This window comes from Oncorhynchus nerka, linkage group LG7 (assembly GCF_034236695.1).
Source record: "Oncorhynchus nerka isolate Pitt River linkage group LG7, Oner_Uvic_2.0, whole genome shotgun sequence".
Taxonomy (NCBI): domain Eukaryota; kingdom Metazoa; phylum Chordata; class Actinopteri; order Salmoniformes; family Salmonidae; genus Oncorhynchus; species Oncorhynchus nerka.
The window spans coordinates 66,431,915-66,454,925 of NC_088402.1; the positions used below are offsets into that span (position 1 = coordinate 66,431,915).

Here is a 23,011-nt window from a genome sequence, read left to right on the forward strand (position 1 = left end):
AAATCTAATATCCTGTAAATCAATTTCCATTACTACCTTTGGTGTGCAAGGGCTCTCTCTCTGTGCCATGTTCCAGGGTCGGGGACGCCTGATGGGGAGACACATAGTAGGAGCCAGCTTGACATCCTCATATGGGTTGTCTCTGGTCAAGGGTCCAGCTGGCCAGGGTCAAAGGTGAGGGAGACAGATGACATACACAGCATAATACGCTAATAGTACTTGTTTAAGTCCGAATAAGTGGAGTGTCTTTTTTCACTTTGTGTCAGGGGTGAACTCACAGATTATGTCCTCATAAATGTTGTCGTCAGAGAAGGCGTGGAACAGGCCGGAGCGCCTGGCCCCACTTCCCAGTGTACCCTGCTGCGCTGTCAACTGCACCACATCCTCAAACTCAAAGGACTTCCTGTAAAAATGGAGGGAGAGGGGGATGTGAGACAGGGGCCACTGTCGCCCTAAACACAGTCTGCATCGTGATGTTCAATGTGTTATCCTCTTACGTTCAGCCAAAGGGCCTCGGCATTGGAGGGGTTTTCACAAGTTGATAGTGAAGATGATCAAATCAAATTGTATTGGTCACATACACATATTTAGCAGATGCTATTGCAGAATGTAGTGAAATGCTTGTGTTCCTAGCTCCAACAGTGAAGTAATATCTAACAATTCACACAAATCTAAAATAATGGAATTAAGAAATTTATAAATATTCGGACACGCAATGTCAGACTGGGATTGAGTAAAATACAGTATATACATAAGAAATTAGTAAAACAGTATGGAAACATTATTAAAGTGACCAGTGATTCCATGTCTATATACATAGGGCAGCAGCCTCTAAGGTGCAGGGTTGAATAACCGGTTGGTAGCCGGCTAGTGATGGCAATAAAGACCGTAGGAGGGTGCGTCAGGGAGAGAAAAAAAGGGTGTAAAATAGAAGCACGGAGAGATTAAAGAAAAATTCAACATGAATTCAACATGTGGCTAAGGGTTAAGGTCAATACGGAGAGTGTGTGCAAGAGAGAGAGAGCAGGAAAGGGTTACAAGAGTAAGCCTAATAGAAAGCAATTTGGATGGTTATGCTAAAGACGCATGGGGAAATCCATTCAAGATTGGCCCAAAGATATGTATGATGTTTTGGATCTTCCTGGAATTAAATCAATAGAAAAGGTCCTTAGGGGGTAGGTTTTTGGCATACCATTGAAGTCTGTATCCAAAATGATTATTGAGAAATAATGTGACATTTACCCAGGCCTTCTACAACGATAAATCAGTAGATGCTACAAAGCCAGTATTGGTGTCCTTTGAAACCTTACTGTGTGTTCATATGGAATTGCCCTCATAGAGAATACAAACTGATAGAAAAATTAGGAGACTACATTAGTGGAATTCAATGTGAGAGCTGGTGTGTGTTTCGAAACAAACGTGACCGCCGGACAGTTGGCTGCTCTGGAAGTAGGCCATATCCAGACAATAGTCTGCAATGCTGCCAAAGACTGTGTAATCACACATGGAGGCCGACCAAATGCTAGACTGACCCTTCTCTCACTCAAACTTTGCCTCTAAAACTCTCATTCTACTACTTAACATAAAACAATTTACAACTAAGGACACTGTATGAGAGCACAATAGCTCAGGACAGAGAAAGACTTTCACCAAATAATTGTTAATGTGTTTGTATTACAAACAACCAGATTTGACCTTGACTAAAGCCATTGAAAAAGTAAGATGCCAAAAATGTTCTGTTTTAAAATGGTAAACCAAACCTTCTCTATACTAGAGGTGTCAGTATCATGAACTTACCGGTTCTTTCTGTGTCTGGAAAACCCATTGCCACGGCTGACAGGACACAGGGGTTCTGGGAAGCTAGATGTTTGGGCTATGCCACTGCACTTGGTGTTGGATTGGTTGACAGATGGAATCCTGCTGTCACATTGGACCCAGTTTGCTGGGGTGCTGTCCGCTCCCTGATACTGAAATGTCCGTTGTGGTTTTGGTGGAGGGCGAGTCGCTGGACCCACAACACTCTGAGGCTCTGTTGAGGTATTTGTTCCCTTCTCCCAGAACAACACATCTCCCTCCAGCCTCCGCCAGAAGCCCCTTGAGGTGTAGAAATTCCCTGGTGGCAGGCTCTCTCCATGGTCATCCACTGACAGACATAGGGGTTTGGTCCACTTAACTTCCAACACATTACCCACCTTCAGTTCACCATTGGTGGGGATGATCCTTTCTACTTGGAAGATGTTTGTAGTGACTGTTGTAACAGTTTGCGAAGGCGCTGTGAATGGCTTGGACACTGGTATTGTGGTTGAAGTCTTACTGAAACTGTCGTGATTCTGAGGGGCATCCGACTTTCTGCTAATGTCCTTGTGTCCGCACCGTGCTTGTAGGTTTTCCCTGAAATCCAAACCCAGGCTTCTGGCTTTAGAGAGGTTGGCTTTTCCGTGAGGTTCACCTCTCAAACTGTCGCTACATACTCCATTACCCAGGACATCCCCTGAAAGAGATCGGGATACAACTGGTGCATGCTCTTTGACCCTTTCGGTATGCCCATCACCGTTTGGTTGACAGAGGCCTTCCCACTGGGAAATCTTCTGCCTGATGTTGAGGCCTGGCCTCCCTAGGTCCTGGGTTAGAGGCTTCCCTGAGCAGGGGGCCTGCCAGGCCAGGGTAGGCCTCGATGGGTCCTGGGTTAGAGGCTCCCCAGAGGAGGGGGCCTGCCAGGCCACAGAAGGCCTCCCTGGGTCCTGGGTTAGAGACTTCACTGAGGATGGGGCCTGCCAGGCCACAGTAGCCCGGCCCCGTCCCCCTCCACCTTTCCCCTGCTCTATGCCCAGAGCCAGCATGGTGAGAGGGGGCACACTGCCAGCTCACCCTCACTGCATAGTTGGTGGAAGCATGAGGACCCTCCCGGTGTATAGACACACTGTTAAAAACAGTGAGTCTGTCCTACAACTTTAACCACAGTAGGCTATGAAAAGCAAGGAGATTCACAGGGGTCTTTCTTCTATCGTTTCCTTTTTACTTTTAAACCCGTCTTCCATTAAACAGGGTCGGCGACTGCTCTTTTCCCTCTTCTCCACATAAAGAAGGACCTGCAAAGCAAAGGACACAAAAGTTACTCATCCATCAGCACTTCAAAACAAGTCAAGACAACACTATGAAGAGAAAGCAGTATCTATTGAGGATGATGACACTACTACAGTGCCTTCAGAAAGTATTCATACCACTTAACTTATTCCACTTTGTTGTGTTACAGCCCAAATTCAAAATGGATTTCAAAAAAATAATCTCACCCACCTACACACAATATCCCATAATGACAAAGTAAAAAAAGCTAATTTACATAAGTATTCACACCAGAGTCAAAACTCTGGAGAAGCACCTGTGGCGCCGATTTCAGATTTGGAATGTCTATTAGTTTTACTGGATGTGGGGATTTTCTCCCATTTTTTCTTGCATATTTTCTCAGGCTCTGTTAAATTAAATGGCGAGTGGTGGCGAACAGCAAACATCAAGTCTTTCCACAGATTTAATGGGATACAAGTCTGCATCACTTCTAATCCCCCATATATTTTTTTGCAAATATATAGAGTACCGGTTAGAACACCTACTCATTCAAGGGTTCGTAGAATAATATAAATGACATCAAAACTATGAAATAACACATATGGAATCATGAAGAAACCAAAATAAAGTCTTAAACAACAGTAAATATATTGTATATTTGAGATTCTTCAAATAGCCACCCTTTGCCTTGATGACATCTTTACACACTCTTGGCATTCTCTCAACCAGCTTCACGAGGTAGTCACCTAGAGTGCATTTCAATTAACAGTTGTGCCTTCTTAAAAAGTACATTTGTAGAATTTCGTCCTTCTTAATATGTTGGAGCCAATCAGTTGTTATGTGACAAGGTAGTGGTGGTATACAGAAGATAGCCCTATTGGTAAAATACCAAGTCCATATGATGATAAATGATAAGATCAGCTCAAATAAGCAAAGAAAACGACAGTCCGTTATTACTTGAGACATGAAGGTCAGTCAATACAGAACATTTCAAGAACTTGTAATGTTTTTTCAAGTGCAGATACAAAAACCGTCAAGCACTATGATGAAACTGTCTCTCATGAGAACCGCCACAGTTTGGTGACAAACAATGCCTTTTCCAGCATTATGGAGCACCTTGCCATAAGGCAAAAGTGATAACTAAGTGGCTTGGGGAACAAAACATCAATATCTTGGGTCCATGGCCAGGATACTCTCCAGACCTTAATCCCATTGAGAACTTGTTGGCAATCCTCAAGAGGCTGGGTGGACAAAAAAAAAAACACAAATTCTGACAAACTCCAAGCATTGATTATGCAAGAATGGGCTGCCATCAGTCAGGATGTGGCCCAGAAGTTCATTAACAGCATGCCAGGGTGGATTGCAGCTGTCTTGAAAAAGAAGGGTCAACACTGCAAATATTGACACTTTGCATCAAATTCATGTAATTGTCAATAAAAGCCTTTGACACTTGTGAAATGCTTGTAATTATACTTCAGTATTCCATAGTAACATCTGACAAAAATATCTAAAGACACTGAAGCAGCAGACTTTGTGGAAATTAATATATGTGTCATTCTCAAAACATTTGGCCATGACTGTATGTATGTATGTAGAGCTGAAGTCAGAAGTTTACATACACTTAGGTTGGAGTCATTAACACCCGTTTTTCAACCACTCTTGTTAACAAACTAGTTTTGGCTAGTCGGTTAGGACATCAACTTTGAGCAAGACACAGGTCATTCTTCCAACAATTGTTTACAGACAGATTATTTCACTGTATCACAATTCCAGTGGGTCAGAGATTTACATATACAAAGTTGACTGTTCTTTAAACAGCTTGAGAAAATTCTATAAAATGTTGTCATGGCTTTAGAAGCTTCTGCTAGGCAAATTGACATCACTTGAGTCAATTGGAGGTGTACCTGTGGATGTACTTCAAGGCCTACCTTCAAACTCCGTGCCTTTTTGCTTGAAATACAGCCACAGGTAGACCTCCAATTGACTCAAATTCTGTCAATTAGCCTAACAGAAGCTTCTAAAGCCATGACAACATTTTCTGGAATTTTCTAAAGCCGTTTAAAGGCACAGTCAAAAGAAATCAGCCAAGACCTCAGAAAAAATATTGTAGACCTCCACAAGTCTGGTTCATCCTTGGGAGCAATTTCCAAACTCCTGAAGGTACCACGTTCATCTGTACAAACAATAGTACGCAAGTATAAACACCATGGGACCACGCAGCCATCATACCGCTCAGGAAGGAGATGCGTTCTGTCTCCGAGAGATGAACGTAATTTGGTGCGGAAAGTGCAAATCAATCCCAGAACAACATCAAATGACCTTGTGAAGATGCTGGAGGAAACCGGTACAAAAGTATTTATATCCACAGTAAAACGAGTCCTATATCGACAAAACCTGAAAGGCCGCTCAGCAAGGAAGAAGCCACTGCTCCAAAACCTCCATAAAAAAGCCAGACTACGGTTTGCAACTGCACATGGGGACAAACATCATACTTTTTGGAGAAGTGTCCTCTGGTCTGATGAAACATAAATAGAACTGTTTGGCCATAATGACCATCATTATGTTTGGAGTAAAAAGGGGTGGCTTGCAAGCCGAAGAACACTGGGGTGGCAGCATCATGTTGTGTGGGTGCTTTGCTGCAGGAGGGACTGGTGCACTTCACAAAATAGATGGCACCATGAGGCAGGAAAATTATGTGGATATATTGAAGCAACATCTCAAGACATCAGCCAGGAAGTTAAAGCTTGGTCGCAAATGGGTCTTCCAAATGGACAATGACCCCAAGCATACTTCCAAAGTTGTGGCAAAATGGCTTAAGGACAACAAAGTCAAGATATTGAAGTGGCCATCACAAAGCCCTGACCTCAATCCCGTAGAAAATGTGTGGGCAGAAGTGAAAAAGTGTGTGCGAGCAAAGAGGCCTACAAACCTGACTCAGTTGCACCAGCTCTGTCAGGAGGAATGGGCCAAAATTCACTCAACTTATTGTGGGAAGCTTGTGGAAGGCTACCTGAAACATTTAACCCAAGTTCCAACAATTTAAAGGCAATGCTACAAAATACTAATTGAATGTATGTAAACTTCTGACCCACTGGGAATGTGATGAAATAAATATATGCTGAAATAAATAATTCTCTACTATTATTCTGACATTTCAGATTCTTAAAATAAAGTGGTGATCCTAACTGACCTAAGACAGGGAATTTTTACTATGATTAAATGTCAGGAATTGTGAAAACTGAGTTTCAATGTATTTGGCTAAGGTATATTTAAACTTCCGACTTCAACTGTATGTATGCATGTATGTATGTATGTATGTACAGTGGGGCAAAAAAGTATTCAGTCAGCCACCAATTGTGCAAGTTCTCCCATTTAAAAAGATGAGGCCTGTAATTTTCATCATAGGTACACTTCAACTATGACAGACAAAATGAGGGAAAAAATCCAGAAAATCCCATTGTAGGATTTTTAATTAATTAATTTGCAAATTATGGTGGAAAATAAGTATTTGGTCAATAACAAAAGTTTCTCAATACTTTGTTATATACCCTTTGTTGGCAATGACAGAGGTCAAACGTTTTCTGTAAGTCTTCACAAGGTTCACACACTGTTGCTGGTATTGTGGCCCATTCCTCCATGCAGATCTCCTCTAGAGCAGTGATGTTTTGGGGCTGTTGCTGGGCAACACAGACTTTCAACTCCCTCCAAAGATTTTCTATGGGGTTGAGATCTGGAGACTGGCTAGGCCACTCCAGGACCTTGAAATGCTTCTTTTACGAAGCCACTCCTTCGTTGCCCGGGCGGTATGTTTGGGATCATTGTCATGCTGAAAGACCCAGCCACGTTTCATCTTCAATGCCCTTGCTGATGGAAGGAGGTTTTCACTCAAAATCTCACGATACATGGCCCCATTCATTCTTTCCTTTACACGGATCAGTCGTCCTGGTCCCTTTGCAGAAAAACAGCCCCAAAGCATGATGTTTCCACCCCCATGCTTCACAGTAGGTATGGTGTTCTTTGGATGTAACTCAGCATTCTTTGTCCTCCAAACACGACGAGTTGAGTTTTTACCAAAAAGTTATATTTTGGTTTCATCTGACCATATGACATTCACCCAATCTTCTTCTGGATCATCCAAATGCTCTCTAGCAAACTTCAGACTAGCCTGGACATGTACTGGCTTAAGCAGGGGGACACATCTGGCACTGCAGGATTTGAGTCCCTGGCGGCATAGTGTGTTACTGATGGTAGGCTTTGTTACTTTGGTCCCAGCTCTCTGCAGGTCATTCACTAGGTCCCCCCGTGTGGTTCTGGGATTTTTGCTCATCGTTCTTGTGATCATTTTGACCCCACGGGGTGAGATCTTGTGTGGAGCCCCAGATCAACGGAGATTATCAGTGGTCTTGTATGTCTTCCATTTCCTAATAATTGCTCCCACAGTTGATTTCTTCAAACCAAGCTGCTTACCTATTGCAGATTCAGTCTTCCCAGCCTGGTGCAGGTCTACAATTTTGTTTCTGGTGTCCTTTGACAGCTCTTTGGTCTTGGCCATAGTGGAGTTTGGAGTGTGACTGATTTAGGTTGTGGACAGGTGTCTTTTATACTGATAACAAGTTCAAACAGGTGCCATTAATACAGGTAATGAGTGGAGGACAGAGGAGTCTCTTAAAGAAGTCAGTATCTGGTGTGGCCACCTGCAGTTACAGGTCTGTGAGAGCCAGAAATCTTGCTTGTCTGTAGGTGACCAAATACTTATTTTCCACCATAATTTGCAAATAAATTCATTACAAATCCTACAATGTGATTTTCTGGATTTTTTTTCTCCATTTTGTCTGTAATAGTTGAAGTGTACCTATGATGAAAATTACAGGCCTCTCATCTTTTTAAGTGGGAGAACTTGCACAATTTGTGGCTGACAAAATACTTTTTTGATCCACTGTATGTATGTATGTATGTATACTCAGCAACAACAAAAAAAGAACTGTCCCTTTTCCAGGACCGTGTCTATCGAAGATAATTTGTAAAAATCCAAATAACTTCACAGATCTTCATTGTAAAGGGTTTAAACACTGTTCCCCATGCTTGTTCAATGAACCCTAAACAATTAATGAACATGCACCTGTGGAACGGTCGTTAAGAGACAGATTACAGATGGTAGGCAATTAAGGTCACAGTTATTAAAACTTAGGACACTAAAGAGGCCTTTCTACTGACTCTGAAAAACACCAAAAGAAAGATGCCCAGGGTCCCTGCTCATCTGCGAGAACGTGCCTTAGGCATGCTGGAGGCATGAGGACTGCAGATGTGGCCAGGGCAATAAATTGCAATGTCCGTACTGTGAGACACCTAAGGCAGAGCTACAGGGAGACAGGACGGACAGCTGATCGTCCTCGCAGTGTCAGACCACGTATAACAACACCTGCACAGGATCAGTACATCCGAACATCACACCTGCGGGACAGGTACAGGATGGCAACAACAACTGCCCGAATTACACCAGGAACGCACACTCTCTCCATTAGTGCTCAGACTGTCCGCAATAGGCTGAGAGGCTGGACTGAGGGCTTGTGGTAAGGCAGGTCCTCACCAGACATCACCGGCAACGTCACCTATGGGCACAAATCCGTCGCTGGACCAGACAGGACTGGCAAAAAGTGGTCTTCACTGACGAGTGCAGTTTTACTCTCACCAGGGGTGATGGTCGGATTCCCGTTTATTGTCGAAGGAATGAGCATTACAACGAGGCCTGTACTCTGGAGCAGGATCGATTTGGAGGTGGAGGGTCCATCACGGTCTGGGGTGGTGTGTCACAGGATCATCGGACTGAGCTTGTTGTCATTGCAGGCAATCTCAACGCTGTGCGTTACAGGGAAGACATCCTCCTCCCTCATGTGGTACCCTTCCTGCAGGCCCATCCTGACATGACCCTCCAGCATGACAATGCCACCTGCCATACTGCTCGTTCTATGCGTGATTTCCTGCAAGACAGGAATGTCAGTGTTCTGCCATGGCCAGCGAAGAGCCCGGATCTCAATCCCATTGAGCACTTCTGGGACCTGCTGGATCGGAGGGTGAGGGCTTCCCCCCAGAAATGTCCGGAAACTTGCCAGTGCCTTGGTGGAAGAGTGGAGTAACATCTCACAGCAAGAACTGACAAATCTAGTGCAATCTATGAGGAGGAGATGCACTGCAGTACTTAATGCAGCTGGTGGCCACACCAGATACTGACTGTTACTTTTGAGTTGGAGTCCCCCTTTGTTCAGGGACACATTATTCAATTTCTGTTAGTCACATGTCTGTGGAACTTGTTCAGTTTATGTCTCAGTTGTTGACCCTTACGTTCAAACAAATATTTACACATGTTAAGTATGCTGAAAATAAACGCAGTTGACAGTGAGAGGACGTTTCTTATTTTTGCTGAGTTTATTTATGTATATATTATATAAATTATAGAGAGATGTATTTGCAACTAATATATGTATATAGTGTGAAGGAAAAGTATGTGAACCCTTTGTAATTACCTTGATTTCTGCATATATTTGGCATAAAATTTGATCTGATCTTCATCTATATCAGAATAATAGACAAACAGTGTGCTTAAACTAATAACACACACATTATTGAAAAAGTTTGTGCCACGGAATCGGTACATCGAAAATCTCTTCCCAAATATTTTGACATTTATAAATGGCACAGCTGTCCATTTTTAAGTCCTTAAATGAAACTGGTATATATTTTATCACAATTTTCTTTAAGCAATTTGGTCTTTAATGCAGTGCCGATAGACAAGCTGCTTACTTTTCCCCCCTTCTACTTGCCTCTTCCATTTTTGTGGTAATGCTGCAATTAGTTGGTTGTAATTTTGGGTAGAGCAGACATTTCCATATAACTGTGTTAGCTGCATGTGTGACAACTCCACCAATCCTATTTATGATATAATTTACAAAGATTATACCATTTAAAAAAAATGTTATTGAAAAATAAAGTTCTCCTTAATAAATTTGTATATTTGAGTTTAACCACAATACTTGTTGTATTATTTGTTCCATCTTTCTATGGCTTATTTTAAAAAAGAAAGATATTTTGGAGATTATTTCGTTTTCAAATAACCAAGAGGTTGTAATCTGAATAAAGGGAAAAAGGCCATTCTTGAACATGGGGTGAGACATTCATACTAATTTGCTAGGGAACCAGTTTGGATTTAAGTGTAACTTTTGTATGATTGATACCTTTAGTGAGAGGTCTAATACTTTAATAATTTCTGACCTCCGAATTCATATTCATTATATAAATAGGCCCTTTTAATTTTGTCTGGCTTGCCATTCCAAATAAAATGGAATATTTTTTGCTCATAATTTAATAAACAGATCTCTTGGTGTAGGCAAAACCATAAGCAAATAGGTCAACTGTGATATGACTAAAGAGTTAATGAGGGTGTTTTTTCCACAAATAGACAGGTATTTTCCTTTCCATGGTAGCAACATGTATCTATTTTTGCTAACTTTCTATAAAAATGTATTGGAGTGAGATCATTTCTTTCTTTCGGTATATGTATACCGAGTATGTTCACATCCCCATCAGACCATTTTATTGGTAAACTACACGGTAATGTGAAGGTTGTATTTTTTGTGTGATCCAACACGTAATATTGTGTATAGTATAATCATAAATATTATCATAATCTGGTTTTAATCCAGAGGTTAGAAAAAGTATCTAGATCCTCTATGAGGCTGTGGAGTGATTCTAATTTTTTTATTTAAAAGAAAACATGAATCATCAGCGTACAATGACACCTTTGTTTTTAAACCCTGGATTTCTAATCCCTAAATATATTAATTGTTGGATCTGATTTGAACAGTCAACATTTCGATAGCAATAGTAAATAGATATACCAATAGAGGACAACCTTGTTTTACTCCTCTTGACAGTTTAAAACTTTCTGCGATGTACTTCTTGCCCGGTTGCTCAGTTTGGTCAGATGGCCAGCTCTTGGAAGAGTCTAGGTAGTTCCATATTTTCTCAATTTCCCAATGATGAAGATCACTGTGCTCTTGGAAACTTTCATCACTCTAGAAATGGTTTTATACCCATCCCCAGATATATTCCTCATCACAATTCTCTCACTGTGATCTACAGACCATTCATTGGACTTCATGGTGGAGTTCCTGCTCCAACATGCACTTTCAACTGTATAGACAGGTGTTTTTCTAAACCATGTCCAAACAATTTAATTGGCCACAGGTGGAATCCATTCAAGTTGTAGCAACATCTCAAGGATGATCAAATAAAATTGGATGCACTTGAGCTCAATTTGGAGTGTGATAGCAAAGGTTTGAGAATACTTGTGTAAATGAGATTTCTTTATTTCATTTTCAATACATTTGCAACAATTTCTAAAAACATGTTTTCACTTTGTCATTATGGAGTAGTGTGTGTAGATGGTTGAGTGAAAAAAAATCTAATCCATTTTGAATTCAGGCTGTAACACAACAAAAATGTGGAATAAGTCAAGGGGTATGAATACTTTCTGAAGGCACTGTATCTTTCAACAGCACACTCCTGAGGCAGTGGAAGGCGTATGGGATGTGTTCGGCCAGAGGAAGCTGGAGAGGATAGGCTCCTGTCAAGGTCAGTAGCCAAAAATAAAACCAGGAGGAGGAAATAAAACAACGGCAGGAACAAGGCACAGGAGCTTTGTGCAGCCAGAGTGAAGTCTGCCCCCCCCCAAGAGCAGAGGAGTTGGCTATCCCCCTCTCCCATCCTTAACCACAGCTGTCCCATTACAGAACACCATGATAGATTAAAACATTAAATCTAATTTACTCTCATCTCAAAAAGTCTCTTTCTGTAGATCAGGAAAGATGCCAGGATGGGTATTCCAAGTATTTGTATCTTGACTTCAGAATGCCTAGGCTTAAGCGCCATAAACATTAACTGAAGATTGGAGCACGGATGCATTCGCATGCACAAACAATTAAGATAAATGATGAAGGATTCCAGTATATCCACATCACAGCCACAGTGATGTCTTATTACTGTAAAATATTCTATATGGCCGTAAACTCTTAGCTAAATTAATTAATTTAGGCCTAGTAGATTATTTGATAGGAATGGACTACTGAAACATTGCATTGACATTTTGAGTCCCTCAGAGTGAATTACTCCATAATGCATTTATTAAGCTTGCGCTAAACCTACAACTGAACAGTTTGGCATGCAATACTGATATTTATGATCTTGCACAGCCCTCATTGTATACACCATCCAAACTGTACGGAGAGGCCCACGTCCTTATGTGAAATCTTGCCGAAATATATTAAACTCCTGTTCCTGCTTCCTTTACTGTACTCTGTTTGCTGGAAGCAAAGCACTTAGACACAATGCACATCACGTTGAAAGCATTTAGAGAAGGGAGACATGGTGAAATTCCAGTGATGCTCATGATAATAATGATTCTATGTGCTGCATTCCAGCTAGGAGGGTGCAGGGGAATAAATTTGACCAGAGACAGGTCAGTCAGGCTCCACAAATGAAGCTTTTGTTTGGTTTGACCTAAATCCAATGTACGTAGTGGAATCTCATAGCCAGGACCCATCCTCCACTTTAAACTGTCACTTATCACTCTGACCCACTTGCTTTATTTGTGTGTGTTATGCAGGAAGGCCTAGTCTGTGTTTCCTGAGACTAAGAAACAAAGGATCAGCAGACTGTCCATAATTACAGTTTGGGAGACTTGCACCCATTTAGAAGCTTTGGTTTCAGTATTGTTTAACAGGTATAATTAGATTTGCAGTTACACAGATATCAACCTCTTGGTTTTCCCCCCATTCAAAAGGAGTCTGGGGGGTTTGAACCATTATGAAGGATGGACATTTTGTCATTCCAGGGTACCTTTAAAACTTGCAGTGGAATCCAAACAACAATGTTCCTCTAGTAGAATCCAAACAGGGATCATCAAGACCCAAATAACCCGTCATCACTTACCAACATAAATTATACCTAATTGCACCTTCAAAACAACCATAAACCTCCCTCGTCAAGAATTGCTGCATGACAAAACTTGCCCTAGGTGGGGTACAAAAGGGGTAAGGAGTGATGGGTTGTTTCAGTAAACAGTCAATGCAGTTTATATTAGGTCATGTGGAATGTATTTTAATTCTTACACTGGTGCTGATCTCACCCCATGGAATGTATTTTAATTCTTACACTGGTGCTGATCTCACCCCAGCTACAATGTGTCTGTAAATATACGCAGAGATGAACTGTCCTGTTTACATTCAATTAAGATTAGCCTAATCAACAGATGTAATTAATTTACAAGTAGTAGGCTAGATTAAATCAACAAATAAATAATGCCATGCACGACGAGGTTAGAACATTCAATTAAACCAGCAGATTCATGTTAAATTCATTGATTGTGACATGTGTAATCAATGCAACACGTTATAACAAGTTACTGATAACTTGTAGCTAAATCAGTCAATTGGATGTGAGATCAGACACCGTGGGACACCAAACAAAATGCCTAATCTCAGACAAATGATTTGTTTTTAATCCATTGAATCGTAGCGATATGTATTACCCACCTCCAATTGGTTTCTCTCGAGGTCGCATGCAGCAATCCCAACTTCTTTAATAGCAAAAAGTATCGTAAACGGCAAATTAGACCTGTTCCCTGTTTGTAGTGGTTGGTTTTAGACATCAATATTAGCTATAATCTTCGTCCCAGTTGACTCACTACAAATGTTTCTCGACGAATTCCAAATCGGGCGTTCCATTGCACTAGTTAGTTGCCACACATTCCCCTTTAGCTGATTAGCCGCTAAAGCTAGCTGTAGCTAGCTATCACCAACATGTCTTCTTTTAAGAGCAAAAACGTCTATTTACTTCCAACTACCGTTCACCAGTCTTGGACAGTAAGGAATAACATTAAGCAGGCAACGAGATATTAGCTAGTGGTACAACTCGAATCAAGTGAGAAACTTTTCAGGGGGCTCCATAATAATTCTGTGAGCTAAGAGGCGTCGTCAACTCCTGCTGTCTCATCCAACGAATGGCTGTCTTGATTTGTAGGAGAAGGCCAATTGACACAATCACAGGAAGATGTCATTTGCATTCACTCAGAAATAAGCAACAGACAGGGCAAGCGCCTACATTTCAGCAAATCAATTCTGTCGTGGTTTGGTTTGACAAAAAATATTAATACAGAAATCAAATGATATTTATTTGAACATTTATTTATTTCAAATCATTCTTGCAATTGTGTCCCCCACAATATGACACATCTAGAAAGAGCAATTGTTTTCACGCATTCATAAACAAGTACAAGGCCAGTGAAACCAATCAAATTAAAATAGGGAATTACAACAGACACAAACAGGATTATCATTATAGATCTGTGCTATCTGGTATTCTTGTGATGTCCCTACCCCTTTGAAGTTGAAATGTGTAAAGGTTAAGGAAGTCCCAGAGATCCCAGATAGCACTGACCAATCACTATATGCAAACTGTGTTAAATTGATATTAGTTGCACACAGACACCAGATGACACTAATACCCATTCTAATAAATAGATTATGTGGTTTACCATGGAGGGAACGCCAGTACACAAGAAGGTTGTCTTAAATAATCGGTACATTTAGCAGGGGCCATCAGCATAAAACATAACATCTCAGATTGTTCACTCAGTCTTCAGACCCTCCTTAATAAGGTTGAGCTCATAGCACAATGTCTCGTAACGATAGGCCATACGGATCTGGGCGACATTGGTCTTTCGTATGTCATTGCCCTCAGGGCCCTCCTTCAGATAGTCGGAACCAAGGAAGTGAGTCTTCTCCTGTAGAAAGAAACCAAGGAAACACGTTTTGGTGCTGAAGATGTTATGATGGCAATTAGCCATGGCAGTCTATTACAGTGCTGTCATCCAACTAGTCTATACTATGATTGAACTCGTACTTTTATGTAGATTGTAATGTAACAAAATATAATGTCTTTGTGTAAAATAATAATGGTTCAGGTCTTACAAAGTGTGGCTAAATTGTGGGTCTATGAGGTAGTATATTGTCTATCCTGTTTGTTGTCTCTTCTGTTTATTACCTCATCAGACAAGCCGCTCTGCAGCACACTGTTCCTGGAGATCTCACACATGTCACAGGTGCTGAGCTTGAACACCTGGGCTGCAATGGCGTACTCCTCCATCAGGGGCTCCTGAGGACACACAGTCAGAGCAGAGTAAGCTTGGCGTCTCAATTACTCTCTAGAACTGATTTAGGATCAGCTTAAAAATCAGCCGTTACCATTTTGAACTGAATGGAACCTTGGGGCAGTTGATTGGCGCATAATGCACCAACAATAACCAAGAGCGTACCAAAACAGGTAAATATCTTTCTACACAACACACACACACTACCAGACGGGCTCCCAGTCTGGCCTCACCCTGGTGTAGTGGAACTGCATGGGGTCATCCGTGGACAGGGAGACGATCAGGCCCTTCTTGAGGAACTCCAGAAGAGGACTCTTGGCATACTCCAGGAAGAGACTGTTGTTGCTGAGTGGAGACATGGCAATGGGAATCTGGGCCAGGAAGTAGAGGTACTGCAACACAGGGCTCTGTTGAGCGGGAGCAGGACCACAGGAGTTAGTTGTGTAATGTGTTTAGGTTTTGATATTGTCAAAGAAACAGAGGAGGCCATTTTGTTTGGAGAGGCTACGGACCTTCTTGAGATTGAGGCCGTGAGAGATGTTGTCAGCTGTCATGAAGGAGGCCAGCAGATGGGTGACGGCTCCAGCCTCTCCACAGTGGGGCCTGAACTGGAAGGTGTTCATTCCCCTAGCCCTAGAATGCAAACAAAAACACAAAACAAACAATGATATGAGTGTATCATGTTTGATTTTTACTTTTCATGCAACAATTTCTTGAAGGACGTGTGGATTCCCACTGAGCACAGATACCAATTCAACGTCTATTCCATGTTGGCTCAACCATTGTGTGCTCAGTGGGTTGTGATTTGACATGCGATACTCACTTGCGGAGATGATTGATCATAGTGATGTTGGCATACATGTAGTAGATGTAGTAAGTGTAGGAGGGGTTCTTGACAATGTTCCACTCCTCTGGTTTGGGGCTCTTGGTGCAGAACATGTGACCACTGTGCTTGGACTCGTCATCCACACTGTCGAAACCTGTCACCTACAGAGCAGAGGAAGATGGAGAACGAAGAGATTGCCTTGCTATTCAATTTATTTTCTTCATATATCATACCAAACTTCTTCTCTTTTTAAGTGATTGAAAATGTAAAAAACACATTTTAAAACTCAAATTCCTACCTTCTGATAACATTTCCATCAAGGCCGGAGAACAATCATGAATTAGGACATTTAAGTGAACTACCCCTTGAAAGTATTAACTATGCAGAAATCGCTCTGCCATTTTCTGGTTGCTAAAATTCGAATAGTTTGCCTAATTTCAGTTTGTGTGACAAAACAAGCAAGTATAATGTAGAGAATCATTGTAACATCTAAAACGCTGTGAAATATATTTTCCATAACCAAAAATATTGTATTTTCAGGTTGAAGCTGATTTACAAAACCGAAAGTAAAAGACGCAAAAAACTAAACTTGAGAAAGGTACGCACAGAAATAGTGCACATAGAACATATCTACCACTTCTTAGACTTTCTTTAAATGAGAATGACAGATCTATAACACACATTTCTATGTGAATTTGGTCAGGTTGCACAAAAAGTTGCATATTGCAGCTTCAAAATGTAAACCTCCTTCATCCCTGGTTCCTCATGCCAGTCTCACTCACATGCTTGAGGAAGATGCTGAGCTCAGGGTTGGCGTGGGGTTCGATGGTGGCCTGGAATACAGGCAGGAAGATGTTCTCCAGCATCTTTCCAAAGTGGGGCACGAAGTTCCTGCCTCTGAAGATGTCACTGAGGTGGAAGTACAGAGAATGAGCAGTTAGTAATTTACAAACATGACATGCCATGGTAATAAACTGTTCTTCAGACCTTATTCTAAATGTACAAATTTCATTATTTAGAGAGCCATTTAAAAAAAGATTGTTTTTTACTTGGAGGGCCAAGTACCCATAAAAGAGTAGAATTTTATACTGAGTTTGCTAAACTTGCCAAAGGGTGCAAAAAGGGTAAGAGCACATTCACTGAAGAACAGAGAGATACAACTTACTAGATCCTGGGCACTTGAATCATCCACTTGAGTTGAGGGGAGAAGACTCTGTGCTTGTTGAACCAGCCTGAGAGCTTGGTCCACTCATTAGGGTTGCAGCCATAGATGGACAGACGGGGCTCTGCGTATTGGTACCTGGCATCCTCCAGATCAGAGGCCACTTCCTGGGTGCGAAAAATATAGAATCAGCTGGTTGTAATCAAGCAATGTTTACAAAAGGGAACTAACTAAGCCATAGCTGAGTCTAACCTTAATGATCCTGGCAAAGTACTCTCCATCGATGTAGTTCTCTGTCTTCATGTACAGGTCACGCAGCTCACTAGCTCCCACAGGGTTGTACTTAGCATTGAACTTGTCAAAACGTTGAAAGGTCTGTCTGCCCTTAAGACATGAGCGAGAAAGAAGCACGTAAGACCAAGGAGTGTTCACATTGGAAAAAGTATCAAAATATCAAAGATGCATAGTTTCACCGTATGCAGCTTACTATGTAAGCTTTCAACGGCTTCTGCCAAGAGGTCTGGACCTTTGACACAGGAGGTAGGAGCGCACCTGCCCTGTGGTCACAGGACTGCTTTCCCCCTTTGATCGCTAAACTAGCTAGCAGTATGACTCACAGCGTGCACATCCAGGGAATCGACAGTGAGGTCATAGGGGTGCAGATTGAGGTTGGCGAACAGCTCCTTCATGGTCACATCTTTGCCCTTGATGTTTTGCACGACACGGTCAGCGTCCATCTGGTAAGACGTCTTGATGAAGCGCAGGAGGTGCTTCTGGTTCATGCAGGCAGCAGCATGGATGTGGGTGTCGACCTACAACAGCACACAGGAGTTGTGAGAAAAAATTGTTATGAGTTACTACCCACTAAGCATTTACCGTCAGCGACGTCTTTCTGATGTCTTTTTTTGGTGCAGTCCGGACCGGCCTCGGTCCAAGGACAGTTATTTTTGGTCCAGACCAGACAAAGCATGAACCAATCATAGCCATCTATGTTTGGTTCAGATTTTGTCCAGTCTGGACTGGCCCTGATTTCAACATCCACACAGGCTGCTATAACAGCCTCTACTCTTCTGGGAAGGCTTTCCACTAGATGTTGGAACATTGCTGCGGGTACTTGCTTCCATTCAGCCACAAGCGCATTAGTGAGGTCAGGCACTGATGAGGGGTGATTGGGCCTGGCTCGCAGTCTGCATTCCAAATAGTCCCAAAGGTGTTCGATGGAGTTGAGGTCAGAGCTCTGTGCAGGCCAGTCAAGTTCTTCCACACCGATCTTGACAAACCATTTCTGCGTGGACCTCACTTTGTGCACGGGGGCATTGTCATGCTGAAACAGGAAAGGCCTTCCCCAAAGTTAACACATATGGAATAATGTGGCAATTCATAGTTGTTCAATGTAGAAAATAGTAAAAATAAAGAAAAACCCTTGAATGAGTAGATGTGTCCAAACTTTTGAATGGTACTGTACATCTACATGTTATTTCTGGCACAGTATCTTCTAAATCAAAGAGGAATACGCAAAGCAAGAATATGTCAGCTACATGAAGTCGCTAAGAGAAAACAACATTCAAGATTATAGGGTCCAGTAGGAAACACTTGTCAACCCTTTGGTTCCTACCCTGTCACAATAACGCCTACCTGGCATTTTAATTTGTTGTCATGTCAAACTGTATTCGAAGTGCCCACTATTATATTCCAACCATAGAATTTGAATAATTTTCTATTTCCAGTTCACCCAAGTGTTTTGCTCTAAATCACAAGTCAAATCGAAATTGCAACATTTGGTTAAAAATAATTAAATCTCTTAGAATGTATGTGCTGCCAACCTAAGATCATGCAAATGTTTTTATTTTATTGGTCACACTCTGACCATTATTTGCGTTGTTTGTTTCTATGTTTTGTTTGGTCAGGGTGTGATATTATTCTGCATATTTTATTTTTTAACCTTTATTTAACTAGGCAAGTCAGTTAAGCACAAATTCTTATTTTCAATGACGGCCTAGGAACAGCGGGTTAACTGCCTGTTCAGGGGCAGAACGACAGTGGGCATTCTATGTTGCATGTCTAGTTAGTCTGTTTCTATGTGTTTTGGCCTGATATGGTTCTCAATCAGTGGCAGGTGTTTGTCGTTGTCTCTGATTGGGTTCCCCTGATTGGGAACCATATTTAGGTAGCCTGTTTTGTATTGTGGTTCGTAGGTTATTGTCTATGTTACGTTGCATGTTAGCACAGTGTTTTGATAGCAGTCACGTTCGTCTTGTTAGTTTGTTTGTGATAGCGTGGTAACGGCCAGCAGCAGCAGCGGAAAAGAACGCAGGACTCATGGAATTGGGAGGAGATTCTAGACGGCGAAAGACCCTGGGCACAGCCAGGGGAATATCGCCGCCCCAAAGCAGAGCTGGAGGCAGCGAAAGCATAGAGGCGCCGGTATGAGGAGGCAGCAAGGCAGCGCGGCTGGAAGCCCGAGAGGCAGCCCCAAAAATGTATTGGGGGGGAGGGGGCACAGGGAGAGTGTTGCAGAGTCAGGAGTCAGACCTGAGCCAACTCCCCCTGCTTACCGTAAGGAGCCAAGGATGGAACCAGAGCCGGTCAGGGCGTTATTGGAGGTGAGCGAAGCAGAGACAGTGAAGGAGTTAATGGGGAGATTGGAGGAGAGAGTTATGAGGGAGGTGCTGTGTTGGTGCCTGAGGCACGACATCTGCCTGACGGAGCGTGTCGGGGATTTGATGTCACCTGGGTCAGCTCTCCATACTCGTCCTGAGGTGCGTGCTAGCCGTCTGGTGAGGACTGTGCCAGCCCCACGCACCAGGCCTCCTGTGCGCCTCCCTAGCCCTGCACGCCCTGTGCCAGCTCGGCGTTACAGTTCTCCGAGCCGTGCTTACCGTGGCGGGTGTTGTACTGGTCAGGCACCGTGTTATGTGGTGGAGCGCACGGTGTCCCCAGTACGTGTGCTTAGCCCGGTGCGCTACATCCCAGCTCCCCGCATCTGCCGGGCTAGGGTGAGGATCCCGCCAGTGCGGATGGTGCCAGCCCTGCTCTCAAGACCTCCAGTACGCCTTCACGGTCCGGTCTATCCGGTGCCACCTCCACGCACCAGCCCTCCGGTGGCAGCCCCCCACACCAGGCAGTCTCTCCGTCTCATCCCTACAGGTGCTCCGCCTGCCCAGCGCCGCCAGAGTCTCCCGTCTGTCCTGAGCCGCCAGAGTCTCCCGTCTGTCCTGAGCCGCCAGAGTCTCCCGTCTGTCCTGAGCCGCCAGAGTCTCCCGTCTGTCCTGAGCCGCCAGAGTCTCCCGTCTGTCCTGAGCCGCCAGAGTCTCCCGTCTGTCCTGAGCCGCCAGAGCCGCCAGTCCTGAGCAGTCAGTCAGCCAGGACCTGCCAGAGCCGTCAGTCAGCCAGGAGCCGCCAGAGCCGTCAGCCAGCCAGGAGCCGCCAGAGCCGTCAATCAGTCCGGAGCTGCCCCTCAGTCCGGAGCTGCCCCTCAGTCCAGAGGCGCTCCTCAGTCCAGTGGGGCCTTTAATTAGGGTCTTAGACCCAAGGGCAGAGGCGAGGGTCGCCACTCTAAAGAGGCCCTTGAAGAGGGAAATTACTATGGTGGAGTGGGGTCCACGTCCCACGCCAGAGCCGCCACCGCGGCCAGATGCCCACCCAGACCCTCCCCTATAGGTTTAGATTTTGCAGCCGGAGTGGGGGGTACTGCACCTTAGGGGGGGTACTGTCACACTCTGACCATTATTTGCGTTGTTTTGTTTCTATGTTTTGTTTGGTCAGGGTGTGATATGAGTGGGCATTCTAGGTTGCATGTCTAGTTATGTCTGTTTCTATGTGTCTTGGCCTGATATGGTTCTCAATCAGTGGCAGGTGTTTGTCGTTGTCTCTCATTGGGAACCATATTTAGGTAGCCTGTTTTGTATTGTGGTTTGTGGGTTATTGTCTATGTTACGTTGCATGTTAGCACAGTGTTTTGATAGCAGTCACGTTCGTCTTGTTAGTTTGTTTGTTTGTTAGTGTACTTCGTGTTTTTCGTCCTTTATTAAAAATCATGCATTCACACCACGCTGCGCTTTGGTCTACTCAATACGACGATCGTGACATTATTATTCAAAAACATAAAATAACGTCATGCAGTCTTTTTCTTTAAACACTGTGAACCATGAAAAACAAAAACAGCCCCAGACAACAATTCCTCATCCACCAAACTTTACAGTTGGCACTATGCATTGGGGCAGGTAGCGTTCTCCTGGCATCCGGCAAACCCAGATTTGTCCATCAGACTTCCAGATGGTGAAGTGTGATTCATCACTCCAGAGAACGCGTTTCAACTACTCCAGAGTCCAATGACAGGGAGCTTTACACCACATCAGCCGACGCTTGGCATTGCGCAAGGTGATCTTAGGCTTGTGTGCGCCTGCTCGGCCATGGAAACCCATTTCTTGAAGCTCCCGACAAACAGTTATTGTGCTGACATTGCTCCCAAAGGCAGTTTGGAACTCGATAGTGAGTGGTGCAACCGAGGACAGACTATTTTTACGTACTACGCACTTCAGCGGTACTACGCACTTCATTCTGTGAGCTTGTGTAGCCTATGACTTCGCGGCTGAGCCGTTGTTGCTCCTAGATGTTTTCACTTCCCAATAACAGCACTTACAGTTGACCGGGGCAGCTCTAGTAGGGCCTAAATTTGACCAACTGACTTGTCTGAAAGGTGGCATCCGATGAATACAGAATGGTGCCGGAGGGGATGGCTACTGTTTTACGGGCTCCTAACCAATTATGATAAAAGTGTGTTTTTTCATGTTTGTAACTTATTTTGTACATAATGTTTCTGCCACCACACTAAGACCGCACTCAACGAGCTGTATAAGGCCATAAGCAAACAAGAAAATGTTCATCCAGAGATGGCGCTACTAGTGGTAGGGGGCTTTAATGCAGGAAAACTTAAATCCATTTTACCTCATTTCTACCAGCATGTAACATGTGCAATCAGAGGGGGAAATAAATTCTAGACCACCTTTACTCCACACACAGAGACGCATACAAAGCTTTCCCTCACCCTCCCTCCATTTGGCAAATCTGACCATAATTCTGCTAAAATAATTCTGCAGAACTAAAGCAGGAAGTACCAGTGACTCACTCAATACGGAAGTGGTCAGATGACACAGATGTTAAGCTACAGGACTATTTTGCTAGCACAGACAAGAACATGTTCCGAGATTCATCCAATGGCATTGAGGAGTATACCACATCAGTCATCGGCTTCATCAATGACATCATCACCACAGTACATACCAGAAGCCATGGATTACAGGCAACATACGCACTGAGCTAAAGGGTTGAGCTACCGCTTTCAAGGAGTGGGACTCTAACCTGGATGCTTATAAGAAATCCCGCTATGCCCTATGACGAACCATCAAACAGGCAAAGCGTAAGGACTAAGATTGAATCCTACTACCCTGACTCTGATGCTCGTCGGATGTGGCAGGGCTTGCTAACTATTACGGGCTACAAAGGGAAGCCCAACTGCGAGCTTCCCAGTAAACCTAGCCTGCCAGATGAGCTAAATTACTCCTATGAGCTCGCTTCGAAGCAAGCAACACTGAAGCATGCATGAAAGCACCTGCTGTTCCGGACATCAGTGTGATCACGCTCTCCGTAGCCGATGTGAGTAAGACGTTTAAACAGATCAACATTCACAAGTCTGCATGGCCAGACGGTTTACCAGGACGTGTACTGGCAAGTGTCTTCACTGACCTTTTCAACCTGC

The 23,011-nt window shown here is 43.3% G+C and overlaps 2 protein-coding genes across 4 annotated transcripts in view; both read right to left on the reverse strand.

The window, feature by feature from the left end:
* The window catches only part of dennd2c (DENN/MADD domain containing 2C), a 45,112-nt gene extending 30,981 nt beyond the window's left edge, over positions 1–14,131 (reverse strand). For all 3 annotated transcript variants that reach the window (XM_029664633.2, XM_065020743.1, XM_065020744.1), the window contains exons 1-4: positions 13,650–14,131; positions 1,798–3,089; positions 279–403; positions 37–158 (exon numbers count right to left, since the gene is read on the reverse strand). In XM_029664633.2, the coding sequence (XP_029520493.1) occupies positions 37–158; positions 279–403; positions 1,798–2,840 (1,290 nt within the window). In that variant the 5' untranslated portion in view covers positions 2,841–3,089; positions 13,650–14,131. The remainder of the gene's footprint in view (positions 1–36; positions 159–278; positions 404–1,797; positions 3,090–13,649) is intronic.
* A 148-nt stretch (positions 14,132–14,279) lies between these two features.
* LOC115132227 (AMP deaminase 1-like) overlaps positions 14,280–23,011 on the reverse strand; it is a 30,394-nt gene continuing 21,662 nt past the window's right edge. Inside the window, exons 7-15 of the mRNA XM_029664636.2 lie at positions 17,871–18,065; positions 17,506–17,637; positions 17,257–17,420; positions 16,874–17,000; positions 16,089–16,252; positions 15,778–15,898; positions 15,499–15,672; positions 15,160–15,270; positions 14,280–14,899 (exon numbers count right to left, since the gene is read on the reverse strand). Coding sequence (XP_029520496.1) covers positions 14,744–14,899; positions 15,160–15,270; positions 15,499–15,672; positions 15,778–15,898; positions 16,089–16,252; positions 16,874–17,000; positions 17,257–17,420; positions 17,506–17,637; positions 17,871–18,065 — 1,344 coding nt within the window. The 3' untranslated portion in view covers positions 14,280–14,743. The remainder of the gene's footprint in view (positions 14,900–15,159; positions 15,271–15,498; positions 15,673–15,777; positions 15,899–16,088; positions 16,253–16,873; positions 17,001–17,256; positions 17,421–17,505; positions 17,638–17,870; positions 18,066–23,011) is intronic.